Source organism: Leopardus geoffroyi, chromosome A2, assembly GCF_018350155.1.
Source record: "Leopardus geoffroyi isolate Oge1 chromosome A2, O.geoffroyi_Oge1_pat1.0, whole genome shotgun sequence".
NCBI lineage: Eukaryota > Metazoa > Chordata > Mammalia > Carnivora > Felidae > Leopardus > Leopardus geoffroyi.
In genome coordinates, this window is record NC_059331.1 from 168828839 (window position 1) to 168847864 (window position 19026).

At 48.2% G+C, this 19026-nt stretch overlaps 1 protein-coding gene and 1 long non-coding RNA gene across 6 annotated transcripts in view; both read right to left on the minus strand.

The window, feature by feature from the left end:
* The window catches only part of PTPRN2 (protein tyrosine phosphatase receptor type N2), an 809741-nt gene that overhangs the window by 498239 nt on the left and 292476 nt on the right, over positions 1-19026 (minus strand). For all 5 annotated transcript variants that reach the window (XM_045496335.1, XM_045496337.1, XM_045496333.1 and 2 more), the window contains 2 exons: positions 17381-17477; positions 7365-7527 (listed from right to left, as the gene is read on the minus strand). In XM_045496335.1, the coding sequence (XP_045352291.1) occupies positions 7365-7527; positions 17381-17477 (260 nt within the window). The remainder of the gene's footprint in view (positions 1-7364; positions 7528-17380; positions 17478-19026) is intronic.
* On the minus strand, positions 15950-17136 carry LOC123607194. The gene is made up of 2 exons (XR_006716703.1): positions 16932-17136; positions 15950-16318 (listed from the first exon to the last, which is right to left on the minus strand). It is a non-coding gene; the product is annotated as an uncharacterized LOC123607194 (long non-coding RNA).

A 19026-nucleotide genomic window follows, 5' to 3' on the forward strand; every position in this document is an offset into this window, starting at 1 on the left:
ACACATTTATGCGGACACAACCATACACCTATGAAGCCATCTCCAGAGTTAAAGCAACGAACATAACTGTCACCCAAGGAGTGTGCTCGTCCCCTAACAGTTCCTTCCAATTGCCCTCCACTCCCACGTCATCAGGCAACGACAGATTTCCTCCTGCAACTCATACACTAGTTCGTATTCTGTAAAATTTTGTATAAATAAAATTATAAAAGTATGTACTTTTTCCCTGTCTTTCAGTCAGCATAATTTGGAAAGTCACCCATGCTATGGCATGCATCAGTAATTCATTCGTTTTTATTTCTGAGTAGCATTCCACTTTATCGATCAAACCCAATTTGTTTATTCATTCACTCGTTGATAGGCATTTGCGTTTTTCCAGTCGTTGGCAATTACTATTACAGCTGCTATGAATATTCACATACCGTCTCCGAAAGGACAAAGCTCTGATGTATCTTGGACACGAGTGGGATGGCTAAATCATGGAGCAGCATATGTTTAATTTCTTAAGAAACTGCAAATGCTTCCAAAGTAGCTACACCGTTTTACGTTCCCACCAGCGGAATATGAGAGTTCCAGTCCCTCCACCCCACTGCCAACATATGGTGTGCTCAGTCTTTTAAATTTCAGTCATTCTGGTAGGCATGTGATGGCATCTCCTCATGGTTTTAATTTTTATTTCCCTGATAAACAATGATGTTGAACATTTTACAATGAGTTTATTTGCCACCCATTTATCTTCTTTGGTGAAGTGTCTTTTCAAATCTTTTGCTCAATTCTTTATTTGCTCCTCTCTTTCTTTTTTTTTTTTTATTTTTTATTTTTTTTTCAACGTTTATTTATTTTTGGGACAGAGAGAGACAGAGCATGAATGGGGGAGGGGCAGAGAGAGAGGGAGACACAGAATCGGAAACAGGCTCCAGGCTCCGAGCCATCAGCCCAGAGCCCGACTCGGGGCTCGAAATCACGGACCGCGAGATCATGACCTGAGCCGAAGTCGGACGCTCAACCGACTGCGCCACCCAGGCGCCCCTCCTCTCTTTCTTTTTAACAAGTTTTGAGAGTTCTTTATACATTGTAGAGAAAAGTATTTTCAGGTGTATTATTTGCAAATATTTTTTCCCAGCCTGTGACTTGTCTTTTCATTCACTTATCATTATGTTTTAAAGAAGAGAATTCCTAATTTTTATGAAGTCCAATTTATCAATTTTTTTCTTATGGATTGTACTTTGCTGTCATAGTTATACATCAGTATGGGGGACCTTAACACTTTTGAGCCTTCTGACACATGATCATGGTATATATATATCTTCATTAATTTAGAGTTTCTTTACTCTCATCAATGTTTTTTTTTAATTCTCAGTGTACAAATCCTTACACATATGCTTAGATTTCTCTCTAATTGCTTCACAATCTTGATGCTACTGTAAGTAACTTTTCAGAATTTTAATATCTAATTTTTTGTGGTTATATAGAGAAATATAATTGATTTTTGTACATTGATTTTGTATTCTATGGCATTACTATGCTCACTTACTAGTTTCAGTAGCTTTTTTGGTAGATTCCATCAAATTTTCTGCAAAGGTGGTCATGTAATCTGCATGCCTTTTATTTTTTTTCTTATTTTACTGCACTAGCTAAAACCCCCAGTACTGAAGAGGCAAGGGCAGACCTCCTTGTCTAATTCCAGATTTTAGGTAGAAAGCATTCAGTCCTTCCTCATTCAGTGTGATGTTAGTTGTAGATTTCTACCATGAATTGATGATGCCTTTTGTCAAATGCTTTTTCTGCATCTTTTAAGACTATCATATAGTTTTCCTTTTTCTTAATATGGTGAGTTACACTGACTAATTTCATATGTAAACAATCTCCTTATATCATCATGTATTATGCTTTTTCATATAATGTTGGATTTGCTTGCTAAAATTTATCTATAATTTTTACTTCTATATTTCTGAGGAATAATGATCTAAAGCTTTCTTTTCCTTTATCTTTCTTTGTATGATTTTAATCCTTTGATATTTATTGACTTATTTTATGGTCCAGCACATGATCTATATCGGGAAATATTCTATGTACACTTGAAAATAATGTATATTCAGCAGTTTTTAGATACTATCATTCTATCAATATCAATTAGGTTAAGTTGTTGATGGTATTGTTCAAATCTTCTATATCCTTAATGTTATTTTACCTATTTGTATAAGAAGTTACTGAGAGAGGAGAGTTAAAATCTCTAAAAATGATTGTAGACTTGCATAATTCTCTTTTTAGTATTCTTGCATTTTTTTTTTTTTAAATTTTTTTTTTTTTTCAACGTTTATTCATTTTTGGGACAGAGAGAGACAGAGCGTGAACGGGGGAGGGGCAGAGAGAGAGGGAGACACATAATCGGAAACAGGCTCCAGGCTCTGAGCCATCAGCCCAGAGCCCGACGCGGGGCTCGAACTCACGGACCGCGAGATCGTGACCTGGCCGAAGCCGGACGCTTAACCGACTGCGCCACCCAGGCGCCCCGTATTTTTGCTTTATGTATTTGAAGTGCTGACATTAGGCTCATAGAAAAGATTTTATGTCATTTTAATGAATTGATCATTCGGTTGTTATAAAATCCTCTATCTCTGATAATGCTAATTGTCTTGAAGTGTACTGTGATTAATATTAACGTCCTCACAGCAGCTTTCTGATATTTAGAGTTTCCATTGTGTATATTTTCCATACTTTTACTTCCAACTTATGTATGTCTTTCTAATATCATGTGTTTTGGCTTTAGTAGAATATGGTTATCTGTTTTCTGTTTTTATTAATTTGAACATCTCTGGGGGTGCCTGAGTGGCTCATTTGGTTAAGTGTCTAACTTTTGGTTTCAGCTCAGGTCATGATCTCTCTGTGTCAGCACAGAGCTTGCTTGGGATTCTCTCCCCCTCTCTCTGCCCCTCCCCTGCTCATGTGCACGTGCACTCCCACTCTCTCTCTCTCTCTCTCTCAAAATAAATAAATGAGTTTTTTAAAAAGTTAAAAAAATTGAACATCTCTGCTTTTCATTTGGAGGGCTTAATCCATGTCTATGCTACAATTATCAGTATGGCTGGACTTAAGTCAACTTTCTTGATATTTGTTTGATAGCCCGCAAGGTGGCAAAAACGTCTGCACGGCAGCTTTGAAAACATCTGATTATGTATTTCCTGTGCTTTATCCAGTCTCTGTTCATTAGAGAGAGGACACTGGACAGAAAAAATAACAAGTTCTAGGTTCTCGTGCAGTCTTTAATACGGAGAACCATCTATCTCAACGTAGAAGAAAAAAGCCTAAGCCAAAAATGCCAAGTGCTCATGTTCTGAATCAGCTCATCACTGTTGTGCTGAAGTGGCCGCATGGCAGGGGGGCCGCAGGGTCCAGCACCCCACCCGGGACGTGTGTGAGGGAGAGGCCTGCCCGGATGAACCACAGTGTGTGGCCATCTTGCCGGGGGTGGTTAAGGACTATGAGAGCTGTGCTCAGCAGACGGAGTCAGACGGATGGAGTGTGTGGGGATGCGAGCGCCAGACCCTCTCTCCTGAGATGGATGCCGGTTGTCCTGTGCCTCCGAGGGCCCCAGGGTAGAGTCACAGGCACTGACCCCACAGCCTCGGGGCTCTGGCAGGTCACACTCTCGTGCAGAATGGGGAGGTCTGTCCAGATGCTCAGGGTCAGAGTCGCCAGGTAAGTGAGCCAGGGCTGGACGGACTCTGCTGCGAATCCCGCTGACCAGTGTTTGGGGGCTACAGACTCACCCCCCCAACCTCAGGCCCAATAGGACACTGGGCGGCTCTGCCAGAGTCACTCACCCACCTGGGGGTCACACGCCCAACCCCGGCTCTGCCAGAGCTCCCCTGCCCCCAACACTGCCGGCATAGACCACGTGACAGTCTCAGAGTCCCTGATGTCACACTCTTAGGTTACCCCACGACAGGTGCGGACAGCAAGGCAGTATGGCAGAGGACCCAGGCTGTCCATGCCCATCCTCGTCCGAGGAGCAGCAACTTCTGTTCTAAACTGACGGTCATCCCAGCGTGCGGCTGAGTGAGGAGACGGCCACGCAGGAGGGGAAACATGGTGCTGGGTCAGGATGAGCACGAGGCCCTGCGGCACCGGCGGGCGGCTGATGAAGCTTCGCCAACACCCCGGGCTCCAGCTCGTGCGCCTTCCTGCTCCGTTTCTGTCCCCGGCACAGAAGGCCGCAGACTGGTTAGGGACGGGAGCCGCTTCCCAGAGAAACGTCGGCAAGTTGCTTTCAAGCTTCTCCTGGGTCTCGGGAACGCGTAAGGACCGTCTTGCCCTTCCCGCCTCCACAACCATCTCTGGGTCCCACACCCAGGGATGCGACGCAACGTCTCCATTACGGAAGCCAAGGCTGAGCATGAGGCTTCTTGTTCCTTTTGATAAAGACACATCGGGGGACAGAGGAGGAGGACAAACTAGTGATCTCACATTTGTGTGTATTCCAGTCTCCCATCCTCGGGACTGGGAGAAGCTGGTTTCCCCGGCACCGCGGAGTAAGTCAACAGGTGAGTCGCTCGGGCTCTGGGCGCTCTGCGGGGCTGGGCACCCAGAGCTCAGCTGCCGTCTCCTCAGGAGACGGGGCTCCAGCGAGAACCAGCAGGCGGTTTCCAGACCTACATTCACTGTGTTTCTGCAGACAGGTTAGGACTAACAATGCTAACTACTACTGACTGAGGCCTTTGCTGTGAGCTCTACGTGCCTCGTCTCGCTTCTCCTCACAGTGACTCTAGGACCGTTTTACTGCCCAACTTCACGGCCAAGGACCCTGAGGGCAGAGAGGCTGAGCGGCCTCCCCGAGGCCACACGGCACTGGTGGGAACTGGTTCTGAACGCCCTCCAGAGTGCCCCCGGCCAACACCCAGGAAAAGGTCCTTGACAATTGTACCTCTCACTCCAGGGTATCCAGCTGAGCATCTGGCTCATAGAAAGTGCTCAGTCTCAATAAATGAATAAAAAATCTTAAGTTCAACATCTAGAAAAAACGTTAAGTGGGTCCGGCTCAGACGGGGTTACGGCCCACACTGAGAAGCCGGCCAAGGGTCCAGGCGGGAGTGGGACTGGCCGATTGCGCGTTATCTTACTCTCTCCTGCTAGGGGCTCGTCTGTGAGGACTGAATCCGTTATGGCAAATGCCACGAACTGGGCAAACACATCCCCACGATCCAGGACAGAAATGTGACTGTGCAGGAGCTCCCAGCAGCCTCTCAAAGTGGCCTGGGGGCCCTGGAACCCCATGGCCTCAGCAGGCGCCCTGGCCGGTGCTAGGACTCCCCACAGGGCCTTGTATCCCAATGTGACTGTGAAACGAGGGATGGACGGTGAAGGACCTCGAGGAGGGGCTGACACAAGTCACAGGACCCCAGAGAAGCCCGGACGACAGACGTCCTTTCTCTGGGGGCTCTGCCCGTAAGATGCAGAACTGAACCAACCTTGCACCTCAGCCCACACCTAACTTGACCTCACCTTGCGGGGCCGCAGCACCAGTTCTGAGTGCCCGCTCAGAGTGCACTGCTGTCCTCAGGTGACTCGGGCCTCATCGGCAGCGTGCCCTCGAAAGGACCTTGCATGGGCGCTGCACACAGTCTCAGCCCAGGGCGGGCTTTAATCACTTCAGTGGCTTCTTGACAGGAACATAATTGAAAAGGGGACACACGTTGCGTCCCCCATATTTTCTGGGGAAAATCTTCTGAGGAAACCCCAGCAGAGCCTCAGAGGAAAGGGATCTTCAGTCATGCGTCACTCATAGAAAGGAAAATATGTCAAATCCCAGTGGACACAACTAACGTCCAGCAAAAAAGTGTGCACATCACTGCCAAAACCCAACATGTCCACGATCATCCTGGACTTCAGCACTTTGCCCAAACCCCCTCCTCGGGACGCGTGAGGCCCCTGGTTCTGACTGTCCCTGCTCTCTCCAGGTGAGTCAAAATCTCGTAAGTCCAGTTTAACAAGTAGTCATTCTTTTCCATCTAAACAGCTGACATTTGTGATTCTGTTTCTTTAAAATGTCCTTTTGAGCATCTCAGAATGGCTTGAGGGCATGTAGTGTCGGTAGAAAATGAACTTCTACCCAAGTAGAAGACCTTGGGTGCCTAGACCCTCCGCACCACACAGGATGCCCACCTAGGGCAGGCGAGCCCAGGATGCAGAGGCTTCCTGAGAGGCAGGCCTGGCAGTGTGACCCCAGCACAGTCCTGGGCTCAAGTGTCCCTTGGGTCCCCCTAACCCCAGCACGGTCCTGGGCTCACTCACCAGGATGGGAGCACCCCTGGGTCCCCCTGACCCCAGCACAGTCCCGGGCTCACTCACCAGGATGGGAGCACCCCTGAGTCCCCCTGACCCCAGCACAGTCCCGGGCTCACTCAGCAGGATGGGAGCACCCCTGAGTCCCCCTGACCCCAGCACAGTCCCGGGCTCACTCAGCAGGATGGGAGCACCTCTAGGCTCCCCTGACCCCAGCACAGTCCTGGGCTCACTCACCAGGATGGGGGCACCCCTGGGTCCCCCTGACCCCAGCACAGTCCCGGGCTCACTCACCAGGATGGGAGCACCCCTGGGTCCCCCTGACCCCAGCACAGTCCCGGGCTCACTCAGCAGGATGGGAGCACCTCTAGGCTCCCCTGACCCCAGCACAGTCCCGGGCTCACTCACCAGGACAGCAGGCTCCCCTGGGCCCCCCTGGCCCCAGCCAAATTCAGGGTCCCAGTTCTGCTCCCTCACAACTGAGTGTCCACTGCTGTAAAGGCAGTAAAGGAGGAAACACCCTCTTTGCTGCCTGTAGGTGTCCTATCTGTATTTGATGGTGGCTTTCAACGTTTATTTATTTTTGGGACAGAGACAGAGCATGAACGGGGGAGGGGCAGAGAGAGAGGGAGACACAGAATCGGAAACAGGCTCCAGGCTCTGAGCCATCAGCCCAGAGCCCGACGCGGGGCTCGAACTCACGGACCGCGAGATCGTGACCTGGCTGAAGTCGGACGCTTAACCGACTGCGCCACCCAGGCGCCCCTGATGGTGGCTTTCTAGAGCTCCCGAGCCTGCTCCAAGGAAGACATCCTGAAGACCTTCACCCCTAAGGGACCTGGACTGCTGGCTGGCTCCGTGTGGACGGTGGGTGGGCAGCCACCGCTGGAGTGTCGTGTGCACCCCTGAGCAGGGTCCAGGAACATTCTCTGCACACGCCCTGACCGTCCCTGTACCACATACCAGTCCGGGACTCAGGAGAGAAACCGGGAAATGCCAAAGACTCACACTGGAGAAAAGGGCATGTGGCAGGCGAAAGACACCCCCCCCCCCACCCCGGACCACGGAGCTCCGAGGCTCACCTGGGCTGACGGCCTGTTGTGCTTTGTGCGGAGGCGCGCGTTTGGAGCAACAGCCTGGGACAGGGCCTCCAGGTATGGCAGGTAGCGCTGGACAGCCCTGGCCAGACCACCGCCGTCCTCCAGACTGGACCTCCTGTCCTCATCCACACTCTGCTTCGAGGTTCTGAAACGCAAAAGGAAACCATGAGCCAGTCGCACGCTTGTTTATGTCAATTAGCTGCCTGGCCCTCTGCTCCACATGACAGAAATGCACGCGGGACGGCCCTGGAGCCTGAGCAAGGACACAGGTCTCAGGGCCAGAGGGTGAGGCCCGCCTCCTTGACGCACATTAGCCTTGGACTTGAATCTCTCAGGCGCCTCCCTGAGCCTGGTGTCCTGACGCGTCTCCGAGCCACCGTGGGCACTTGATGAGGGGCCCCCGGAGAGGTCAACGCGGCCTCTCTGAGCACCGGGGCTGGGAGGCAAAGGCCAGCAGACAGAAAGCAGCCAGGACTTGCTGCCAGGCCGATCCTAGGAGCAGAGGGCAGGGCTAGGCGGCGGGCCCGCAACACGAGAGGCTCACGTGGAAGGGGGTCTGAGGTTTGGGAAATGGAACAGGCTGGGGAGGAAGGAACACCGGCAGAGGAGGCAAAGGCAAAACCAAGAGCCGAGAACGGGTCTGAGGCCTGAGCCCCGGCTGCCGCGAGTGCAGGTCGAGGCAGCGGAACTGAGAGCTGACCTCGTTACAGACAGGGCAGGTGGGTGTCCCACAGGCGAAGGCTGCTCTCCCCCAGCGACACACAGTAGAAAGAGCCCTGAAATGAAGCCCTCCCTGGTCTCACCGCATCCCGACGCCTCAGCAAACACCCCACATACATGACTGTTCAGATGCAGGGAGCGCCTGCCGATGGCTCGCTGCTCACGGCTGCAGAGGAGTGACCCAGAGGTGCCCTCCTGACTCCCAGGGCCCACGAGCGTGCTGGGTCCCAGGGCACAGATGGCACTAGACCCATGGTCAGCTGACTCTGAGACGGGGGCCTGATCCTGGGTTACCCCGGAGCCCCAGGGTGGCCACAGGTCCTTAACAGAGGGCGAGGAGGTGGAAGGCGGTGGCGGAGCGATGAGGGGCAGGATGACTTCCAGGAAGGTGGGGAAGAGCGCAAAAGGGAGGAAACAGTTCCAGCCCGGCCCTCTAGAAGGGGCCGCCCTGCGACACCACAGGCTTTGGCTCAGGGAGGCCCAGGCTGAGCTTGGGACGCAGGGAACTGCGAGGTGACAGGCGGTCACCGTGTAAGCCACGAGGTCTGTGGTCATCTGTCACAGCAGGAAACTGACGCAGTGCCAAACATTTCTACGCTGGCACTACGGAAGAGCCACGTACGCATCGCCATCTGTGTGTGCGGTCCACGCCAGGCACACAGGTTTGCAGCAGGAGTGACCGAGAGAAGCGTTCTGCCTTCTTTCCACGTGGCGGCGAGACACAAATGGGGCTTGTTCCGAAGCTAGACGCTGCTTCACGCCCGAGTGCCGACCAGAAAGGCCGTGGCCGTGTCCAGGAGGGGAGGCCAGGACGAGGCCGGAAATGCAGGCTGACCGATCCAGCACGGACGTGAGAGGCGAGAGGGCAACCGCTGGACTTATGCTCAAAGTCATTAAGAGAACGATCAACTGCCCAGCAGACAGAGGCGTTCTGCACAGGCTGAGCACGACCAGAACCAGAGGCACAGAGGAAGCGACCGGGTAGCACCCCTACCGGCAGGAAGTCAGGGTCACGGGCCTCAACCCATCCAGGAAACTCATCTGGCCCCTCGGTGGCCTCCTGTCTGGATCAGCCCCCAGTCCTCCCATTCCCCACGGCCTCCCAGAGCCCTGGCTCTGGAGAGCTGACCTCTGTGCCCACCCATCTCACAGCCTGGACCCGCCGACCAGAACTTCCCAGCCCGCTGACGGCCTTGCTTTGAGCAAAGCAGCCGCCCCCAAAGGGCCACGACGCACCCTAAATGGGGCAGGAGACCAAGCAGCAAGCTCTCTCTTCGGAGACCCCTCTGTGTCACTGAACTCTCTGAGGCCCTGATCCCTGCGAGGAGCTTGTCTGACGATGAGCTCTAACACCGGCACCATGTGTAACGTGGAGAGGCTGAGGACTTCCCAGACCATCAAGTGCAGGTCCCCTCTCCTCAGAAGCTACCTGCCGGTTTGTTTTTCCTCCCGCAGCACGCCGTCTGCGGCCGGCTTCGCTGTGCCCACTGACACATCTCTGCAAATGGCAACATCACCCACCTGTGCCCCGGCCGTAGCCCACAGGGCTCACTTCCCTTCTCCCTCGTCTCTGTTCCTCACTCGCACATCACACACTCCTTCGGGCTGACCCAGAGACCCCCCAAACCCATCCACGTCCCCCTCATGTAAGTCACGAGCAGCCGTGCGTGATGGCCCCGGGGGGCCTCTCCCCTCTGTCACCTGGAAGCCATGGGGGCCTCTGGAAAAGTTCACCAGGTCACATCACTAACTGGTAAAAGCCCCAATCACACTCCACTTCCCTGGACATTCATTCACCTCGTAGCTCAGAAACTCCCTCCCAGCCACACCCAACCCGAGGTGTGTTCCACTCATTGCTTATTACGTTACCTTCAATTCTTTGTAGCTTTTATTACTGACTGAAATGACCTTCTTTATTTAATATGTACTTTTTGTTGCTACATATCCTCTCACTAGAATGAAAGCTGCTTGAGGGAAGGGGTCGTGTCTCTCTACATTCTTCACGTTCTCTGCTCCAAAGCCCCGAGTTTACGCAGAGCCTAACTCAGCAGGCCTGAAAGAGAACGTGTTGACTGAGAGAAAGAACTTGGACACAGACGGTAAGTTCTGGGTCGATGCAGAGTTAGCCCAAAACGCTCACATTTCACATTATTAACCTGTTAAATGACACCTTTCCTGTGCAACCTAAAAATTATCACCGAAAGTGAATTCAAGATAACAAAAGTGATCATTGTGGTGTAGTGGGGGGGGGTGGGGGGGGGGAAGGGGGACATGATCAAATTACTCTTCTTTTGAAAGAAAAGTGTCTCATTTTAGATTATAGAAGACATCATACTCCCAGTCTGTTAGGCCTCCTTGACAACCACAAATACTGTTTGTGTAGAAAGAACCAGACACGTTTCCCATGGCAACTGTGTATAACCTCAAATTGTGCTCTCTGTAGTGGATGTTCAATAAATGTGGCAGCTGATTTTTGAATAATAAGTAATTATAAGCAATTATAAGCTCTGACATTTACATAGCCACATATGTGGGTGGGTTTTTTTTTTTTTTTTGCTACTAAATGCATTTGACCTTCATGTAAGTAAATACTGGTTTTTAAAATTTGTATTTTTTTAATTATCTGCCAGAAGTACCCTTGACGTTGAATAAGAATATCCCAGACTGCTGGAAAGCGGGTACAGCTCACACAATGTCAACATGAGGTTTAGAAAAATAGCACACAGGAAGGGCATAGACTCATCTGCTGTTTTTTCCATTTCTTCCCATCCTTTCTGTGCTGAGTTTTGTATTTGGAGAGACTTTGCTTTTAAGTAATCATTTAATTTTCACTTTTATTTGTAAGTGTACCAACTATGAGAAAGTTTTGTGGTAATTCTAGAAATACGGCATTTTGATATGTAAACAGAATAGCCATCAGTTCTGCAAGCACAGGGTTGAGGCCGTAAGCCACAGGGGCACCTGGGTGGCTCAGTGGGTTGAGCGTCTGACTTAGGCTCAGGTCATGATCTCACGGTTTATGAGTTCAAGTCCCACATCAGGCTCCGTGCTGACAGTGCAGACTGTCAGCATGAGAGAGGCAGAGAGAGTGGCTCGTGCTTTCTCTCTCTCATAAAATGAATAAGCTTAAAAATTTTTAAAAAGAAAGAAAGGCCATAAACCCAGGAGAAGAGGGAACAGAGCTCAAGGCCTGAGAATGCATCAACTTCCCCCATTCAGGGCCCTGTGTCTACATGTGTCTATATGTCTGTGTGTGTGTGTGTGTGTGTGTGTGTGTGCCTTTCTGGTGCATCCATGTGTGTGTGTGCATGCCTGTGTGCATCCGTGTGTGTGTCTACATTTGTGTGTCTGGTCTGTGTATATGTCTTACAGGCTGAGTGAGGTTGAGTTACAGCAAATAAAATGCTCAATTTGTTAGTAGCCATTTACACTTTTAGTGACCAGGAAGCAGTGTCTTAAGTATTTTACATAAACATGACAGTTTGTTACTTATATGTGGGTCTTCAGGGTGATTTTGACACACTTCAGGAAATGTATTGGGGTTTAGGTGGGTGTGTGACTCATTCTAGACTTCCCACTTACAGGAACAGGATCCTGGCTAGGTTTTTCACATAGAAATTCTGGTTTTCAAGAATGGATCATTAATGTTGGTGTGGTATTTGTACATATTTCATAAAAACTAGGACTTACAGAAAATCCTCTTGTTTGCGTTTAATTGCCTCAATTGACAAAGTTGTCCTGCTTTTATTTCTGATGCCTTTTCAAGCTACACCATAGTGAACCTCACAGGTGATAAGGACTTCATGGTACTTTGACCTCAAACCATGGCTGGCGTCTCCTCGGCCATTATTGAAGGGAGGAAATATGTTCTATGATGTCGACATGTATTTTAACTAAAGTCGATTCACTTCTCTGGCAGTTTGTCTTTCTCCGTCACGAATTGCTAACCTCGTAAAAGTGCCTTTCGGTTGTCTTGTTCATCCTCCTGGAATGTCTGTTGCCAGTGGGTTTGTCTGTGATGCTGTAATATGTTACAGTGAAGAGTCTGCCGTCACTACGTGGGGCAAGCCTGGAGCAGTGAACTTGCAAATGGGCTTAGCCTGGCATTCAGCTCGAAGTCGGTCAAAACTTTGTAAGTATACATTTTCCACTTCTAAAAGACCAAACGCACTTTGCATTTAGGACTCCAGTATTCTCTTTCTCACATGCATGCACAGACCTTCAGGCTCCAAATAATGTAAGATTTAGAATGTAAGATTTTAGAATAATGTAATATTTTGAAAATTTGCTTTAAAAAAAAAAAAAAAAAAAAGCCCAGACTAGGAACGAAATCTTTACAGGGCGCAGGCAGTGAGCCTTGTTCTCACTCCTTTCGCAGTCGTGGTAGCTACTGAGAAACCACCTTTTCACTCTTCACGTAGAAGCCTCGTGACCACCTGACACAATGCTCCCGGGCAGTCTTGTGTGACTCACCAGAGCTCCACACAGGCTGCGGGCCTCCTGCTCACCTCCTCTGGCTCTCAGGAGAACCAGCAAAGGGCAGGCTCAGATTCCTGCGTTCTCAGTGACCCCTCACGCTTCCCCTCCGTTCCTTACGTCCGGCATCTGATTACTGATGGGCCTACTTTCTGGGTTTCACATGCAGTGCTTACTCTGGGCAGCACAGAAGCAGGGCTGGGCTTCCTGAAGGTGATTCTAAACCATCCAGGCAAGTTAATCTCTCTGAAGGTTAACTGTCTTGTATGAAGCATGCCAAGTATATCTCACTAGCCAGTTGTGGATACTGACAAATCTATCAAGTGTAGAATGCTCTAGAAATGCCCTATGGAACGAAGAAAGTGAGGAAGGATTCTTGGTTGGTGTGGTTACCCACATAATAGTTCAAAAGTGTCAGTAGATCATTCATTCTGTCTTTCCTTCACTGATTCAATACTGACCACATGTCAACCTGGTAAAAGGCACGTGCCAGGTGCTGGGGGCCCCTGGGTCAGAAGCAGTGCCTAGAGAGGCGACAGAGGGAAAGAAGGCAGAAGCGTAATAAGGTGGAAGATACCGATTTCTTCACTAATAATGATAGAAACTTGCACTTTAAAAACATCTGCAAACCAAGAAGGTGATGGTCACAACACGACAGACAACAAAAGCAAACAGTTCACACTCCACAGAGGAAATGGGAGCAGGCAGGGACAGCAGGGCCTTCACCGAGCTGTCCAGGGGGCTGAAAAAGTGTCGACTGACGTTCAGAAAATCCACGTGTAAAATAGAGAAAGTCCAAAGGGTGAAATTTTAAAGGACAGCCAGATCAATTAGGCAGCAAATGAAAAAGAAAAAGCAGGAATGGCAATACTAATTTTAGAAAAATGGAATCCAAGACAAAAACCATTAAAGTCAACAAAGGCACCCTTTGGAAGTGACCATGGGTACAGCGATCACCAATTAAGATGTAATGCAGCAGTCTTTATGTGCCCAAAAGTCAGAGCCTCAGTGTTTAAGGGTAATATATTAACAACAAAAGGAAAATTTACAGAAACAGTTTTGTCTGAGAAATTTCAGTAAGTCAAATATAATTAAGGACATATTATAAACTATATAGAATCATCAACTATATATAAAAAACCTGTACCCTGCAAATAGTGGGTATGATATCTTTATCCATTGAAAATTAATAACAAGATGGTATAAAATAGGCCACAGAGAAAACCTCAAAATCTCCAGAAACTAAAAGCTGAACAGGTCACATTGTCTGACTAAAATGAAATAAACTAAGTGCTGATTTCAAGTTTAAAAACAATATAAACATGAAAAACCAGGCACTAGCTACTTCCAAAAGGTACAAAATTACAGTGACAGATAATTTAGAGCAAAAGCAAACAAGTAGACGTCAGTCACAGGATGGGACGAAAACTATGTTCCAAAGCTAATGCACAAACTTTTGTAATTTCCTTACTTTTTAAAAAAATGAGTAAGTAGAAACATGAAAAAAAGTTGAACTCAAGAAGCTTTATAAAACACAAGTCTAAGGGGGGGGGGGCGCCTGGGTGGCGCAGTCGGTTAAGCATCCGACTTCAGCCAGGTCACGATCTCGCGGTCCGTGAGTTCGAGCCCCGCGTCGGGCTCTGGGCTGATGGCTCAGAGCCTGGAGCCTGTTTCCGATTCTGTGTCTCCCTCTCTCTCTGCCCCTCCCCTGTTCATGCTCTGTCTCTCTCTGTCCCAAAAATAAATAAATGTTGAAAAAAAAATTAAAAAAAAAAAAAAAAACAAGTCTAAGGGTTCTGGGATGCTCAGTTAAGCGTCCAGCTCTTGACTTCGGCTCAGGTCACGATCTCACGGTTTGTGAGTTCAAGCCCCACATCGGGGTCTGTGCGGACAGCATGCAGCCTGCTTGGGATTCTCTCTCTCCCTCTCTCTCTGCCCCTCCCCGACTCATGTGCACACATGCATGCTCTCTCTCCCTCTCAAAGTAAATAAATAACCATTTTAAAGAAAGTAAGTGTAAGGACAGTAAGAAAATCCAAGAGATAAGTAATTTTAAAAATCATGTTAAAAGTGTGAAAAAAAATTATGCTAAAAACGAGAAGAGTGACCACTACCTACATGTTGAATGGATTTTTTTTTTTTTCAACGTTTATTTATTTTTGGGACAGAGAGAGACAGAGCATGAACGGGGGAGGGGCAGAGAGAGAGGGAGACACAGAATCGGAAACAGGCTCCAGGCTCTGAGCCAACAGCCCAGAGCCTGACGCGGGGCTCGAACTCACAGACCGCGAGATCGTGACCTGGCTGAAGTCGGACACTTAACCGACTGCGCCACCCAGGCGCCCCTTGAATGGATTTTTAAACTATAATCCAATTCTATGTATCACGAGTTAACAAATGTGGAAGTCCCTGAGAAAAGGATGGTAGCTCTCTGCACAAATACAAATGCCTCAATTTTACACAAGAAAAACCGTGAGCATATTTTACCAATAGTCTTGGAAGACAACGAAGTGTTATGAGATATACCTACAGAGAAAGACTATTAAAAAGTACGTACACTGGTAAACAGATCATCTCAATGCTAAAGAAAGTGCAGAAAGTTTTGAAAAGAGGGAAAAGTACTGTCTGTACCATGATGCCCGTCTGACCGTGACCCTCGCTGCAAGGAGGCCGGAGCCAGACGATGGCAGGAGTCCGTGCCTCTATTCTGCTGCTGAGACTGTCTGTCAGGCAGAGCGCCATCAGGAAACAGACTGGACCCTGAAGCAGGATGTCCGTGTAACTGAACAAGGCACCGTTTACAGGACCGAGAGGCACAACAGAGATGACCATGGCGAACCACCAGACCAACGGGAGGGAGGAGACACGCTGCCCAGGTCCCGCTGCCATCCTGACCCCCTCTTCTCTGCCCTCTGAGCTGGGCTGAATCCCACTGGCCAAACCCAGACCCAGCCTGAGGACACGGGCACCTACTGACGCCGCCTAGGAACACTGTCCCTCGGGGGCCAGAGCCAGGAGTGAGACAGACAGGAATGTGGAGAACGTCCCATCAAGTCCTCCAAAAATAGGGCTCTGCTGGTGGAGCTGGGATGATTGGTTTACTTAGGTTCAACACTCTCAAAGACAGAGATTAAAAATCGAGCCTAGAGAGAGCTAAGGGCACTCTGTTGTCATTAGCAACTATACTGGTGTCATCTACGGTACAGACCAAAAAGATACCTCTACAAGACGGGATACGTGAAAGGTTACTAGCCTCAAATATAAAGGCTCTACGCTGAAAGAAACAAAACAGAAAAATAAAAAAATACTTTTCATATGGGCAAGGATCATGCATAGGAAATCCATAAAGAAGAAAATTCCAATCTCTAATATGAATATTTTTAAACTTTTAATCTTATTTATTAAAAAGCAACAAAGATAAGCTGTCGCTTTTCATAATAAAGCTGGCAATTTTTGCAAATGACAATACTGACATTGGTAAGAAGGTGGTCATCCAGGTGTCTGTTCAACAGCCTCACCTCGTCTGCAAACGTAGGTCTTTGGGTGATGCTGTGCTCTGGTCTTTCTCTCACCTCAGCTGTCCAAGGAGTTACCCTTTGCTCGTGGTGGAGTTCAAGGTTACCTGGCACAGTGCCCCTCATCTTAGTGAAGTTCAATCTTCACTAGGAAGGAAGGAGCAGTGGGCAGCACTGAAATGCCCAAGGGTAATTTAAAGACAAGTGCAAAGAGTATGAAGTCATCTAAAACAAAAATGGAAATTCAAGATAGCTTGACTTTGGTTTTTGGTTGTTTTTTCTTACAGAGAAGTCTTACACACACTCACAGGCTCTAATGGCATATTCTCTTTGACAAAGGAGGCCTTCAAGGTTGACAGCTGGGCGCAGGACATAGACGGACACATTTTCCACCTAAAGAAACTCCTAGTCTGGCTGGAGAAGAGCTAACATGGGAACGTGTTTTCAGTGTGCACAAGTCCTTTACACGGGCTCACTCACCTAATCTCCCTGGATTCGGAAATGAACTTCTTGGCGGCTTAGCTCCTTCACTTATTAGAGGAACATGAGCTAAAGGCAGATGCCCACGTTTCTGTGTAACTGAGATTTTCCTAACTGAAGTTTCAAATAGTCTCTTTCTTTGGGGAAAAAAAAAAAAAAGGACTTTCCCAACTTCCCTAAGCCTTTGGGAAAGGGCTTTTCACTTTTTATTCACTTGAAGAATATATAGTTCAATGGCTGAGGGACGAGACAATCCCAGCTGGCTCACTGTGGCCTGTCTGCTCTGGACTAAGTCTCCAACTTCTTGTGTCCCACTTTCCTTCCCTGCAAGGGTGCATGGGAGATTAGGAGCCCTCACGGTGCGCCGCGAGGAGGCGATGAGATGTTGCAGAGTGAAACACTCAGCGCAGCACTGCTAGGCTCTGGCAGCGGGAAAACTTCCAGGATTTAATTTTGCTTTTTGTACTAAAGAGAACATAAATTCTTACTGGGAAATGAGAAATCTTGACTTCTCTGCTTCCAACCAAGGCTCTGAAGATGCAGGGCTTTCCAAGGGTCTTGGGAAAGGGACAGGGCCCTTGGGAGGTCTGTCAACGAGGACAGCCCCTGGCTACAGGGTTACGCCAATGCATCTGGCTCCACTGGGCTAGGACACAGAGGAAAGGAAAGCACCCATCTGCTCCGTATTGGACTTCTCCAACTCTCTGGTCCCTCTACACCCAAAAGACAATAGGTTCAAACAAAAACAACCTTGATGGATGCTGGCTGTGGCCAGAGAGCAAGGAGACATAAACCGCATCTACTTACCTGGCTGTGCTGGAGGCGTCCAGATGTTGCGGGGAGGGAAGGTTCAAGAGTTCCTGGGCCATCACGTGCTGGGTGTAGTCATCCTGCCATGTGAAGCCTGGGGACAGATGCAAAAGCTGCATTATCAACGTGGAAGGTGAGCAAAGCTCTTGTTTCAGTCATAGGAGAAACTGCTGCTGTTTCCAAGTTTTCTCGCAATGCCAAGGCGCTCACTGCGGTTTACTGATAAGGTCTTTTCCTTCTAGAAATCCCCGCCTTCTGAGACATCTAGACCAGAAATATGATGGGTGCTTTGCCAGATGAAAAACACTAGGCGCAGTGGTGGCGTGGCTGGACAGCAAGGCGCCCTTGAACCAGGAGCACATTTCACAGATTTGTCCCCAGCAAAAGATGCAGACTTTCTCATGGAAAGGTCCTGGTCGTAGCAAAGACATTCTCGACCCAAATGTGCACACGTTTACCCACCACTCAACCGCCGTCCTGCTCCTCACCGCCACGTCTCGGGCTCCTTGGAGCTCCAGCCTGCCTAAGAGCCACACGTTTGTAATGAAATAAGGGTACTGTTACTCTGAAGGCAATTATCATGGGGCCTAATGTGCTGTATCTGGGAGCCAATTACATTATATTTATACTCAAATGTTATGACAAAGAGCTTTATAACAAGAGCGAAGTAGTTATGAAGGCAAAATGCATGTGATTATGCATTAATTACATGCACTGCAGATCACATGATAATTATGCTCAGAATTACCAAATAACTCCCAAGAATAATTATTATGCAATTTGTACATTTTAGATCTTATGGTAACACTTTAGCACTTAGAACTACCCCATGCAATTATCCATAATTATCTAATCACTAAATATCATGTAATTACAGAGATATATTTTTATGCCCTGTTCAAAAACACATTACCAAAATCTTCAAATCAGGACGGCTCTGTGCCTGTTTATGTGTGTGTGTGAGTGTGGTACAGGGAGGTCCAGAACTTGCTGAGAACCACATGTTCTGGGGAATAAAAAGGGCTCAGCAGATATAAGCTGTCTTCATGAACACACTTGAATTCTTTTTTCAAATGCAAATCTAACATTTTTTTTCATTTACAAATGGCAAGATTCAAACAGTTGGAACACTTCTGAATCTCAAAAGGCTCTATGGCATTACCCAAAGGGGAGGCTGATGGGAAAACTCACCAAACAGGCCAGCCTCTAATGGCAACTTGTTCTAAGCAGCCCTGTTTGCATATAGCATTTAGAGAATGGGTCGCTGCAGGGAGACGGAGCCCCATAGTCACCGTTACCCTTACTTCAGGATGAAATGTACTTAATAATAAGCAAGCATCTTCCACTTGCCAAAAGCAACTAAAAAAACCACCCATATGAGTGTATGCTTATGTGGCTATTAACCGTTGCTTCATTCCTGGGAGGATTCTCAAATGAAAGCACACTTGTAATATTAGCATAGTATCTAGCACTGTGAATTGAGAAAGTAAGCATAGTTTAACCGTGCCATTCCCAAAAGGGTGGTCTTAATACCTATCCAGAAACAAACAAATAAAGAGTACAAAAGGAACTTCCCATAAAAATTTTTCATTTGTAAAATTTAAAATAACGAAACTTCGAATGTATTTTTTAATCTAAAGAGC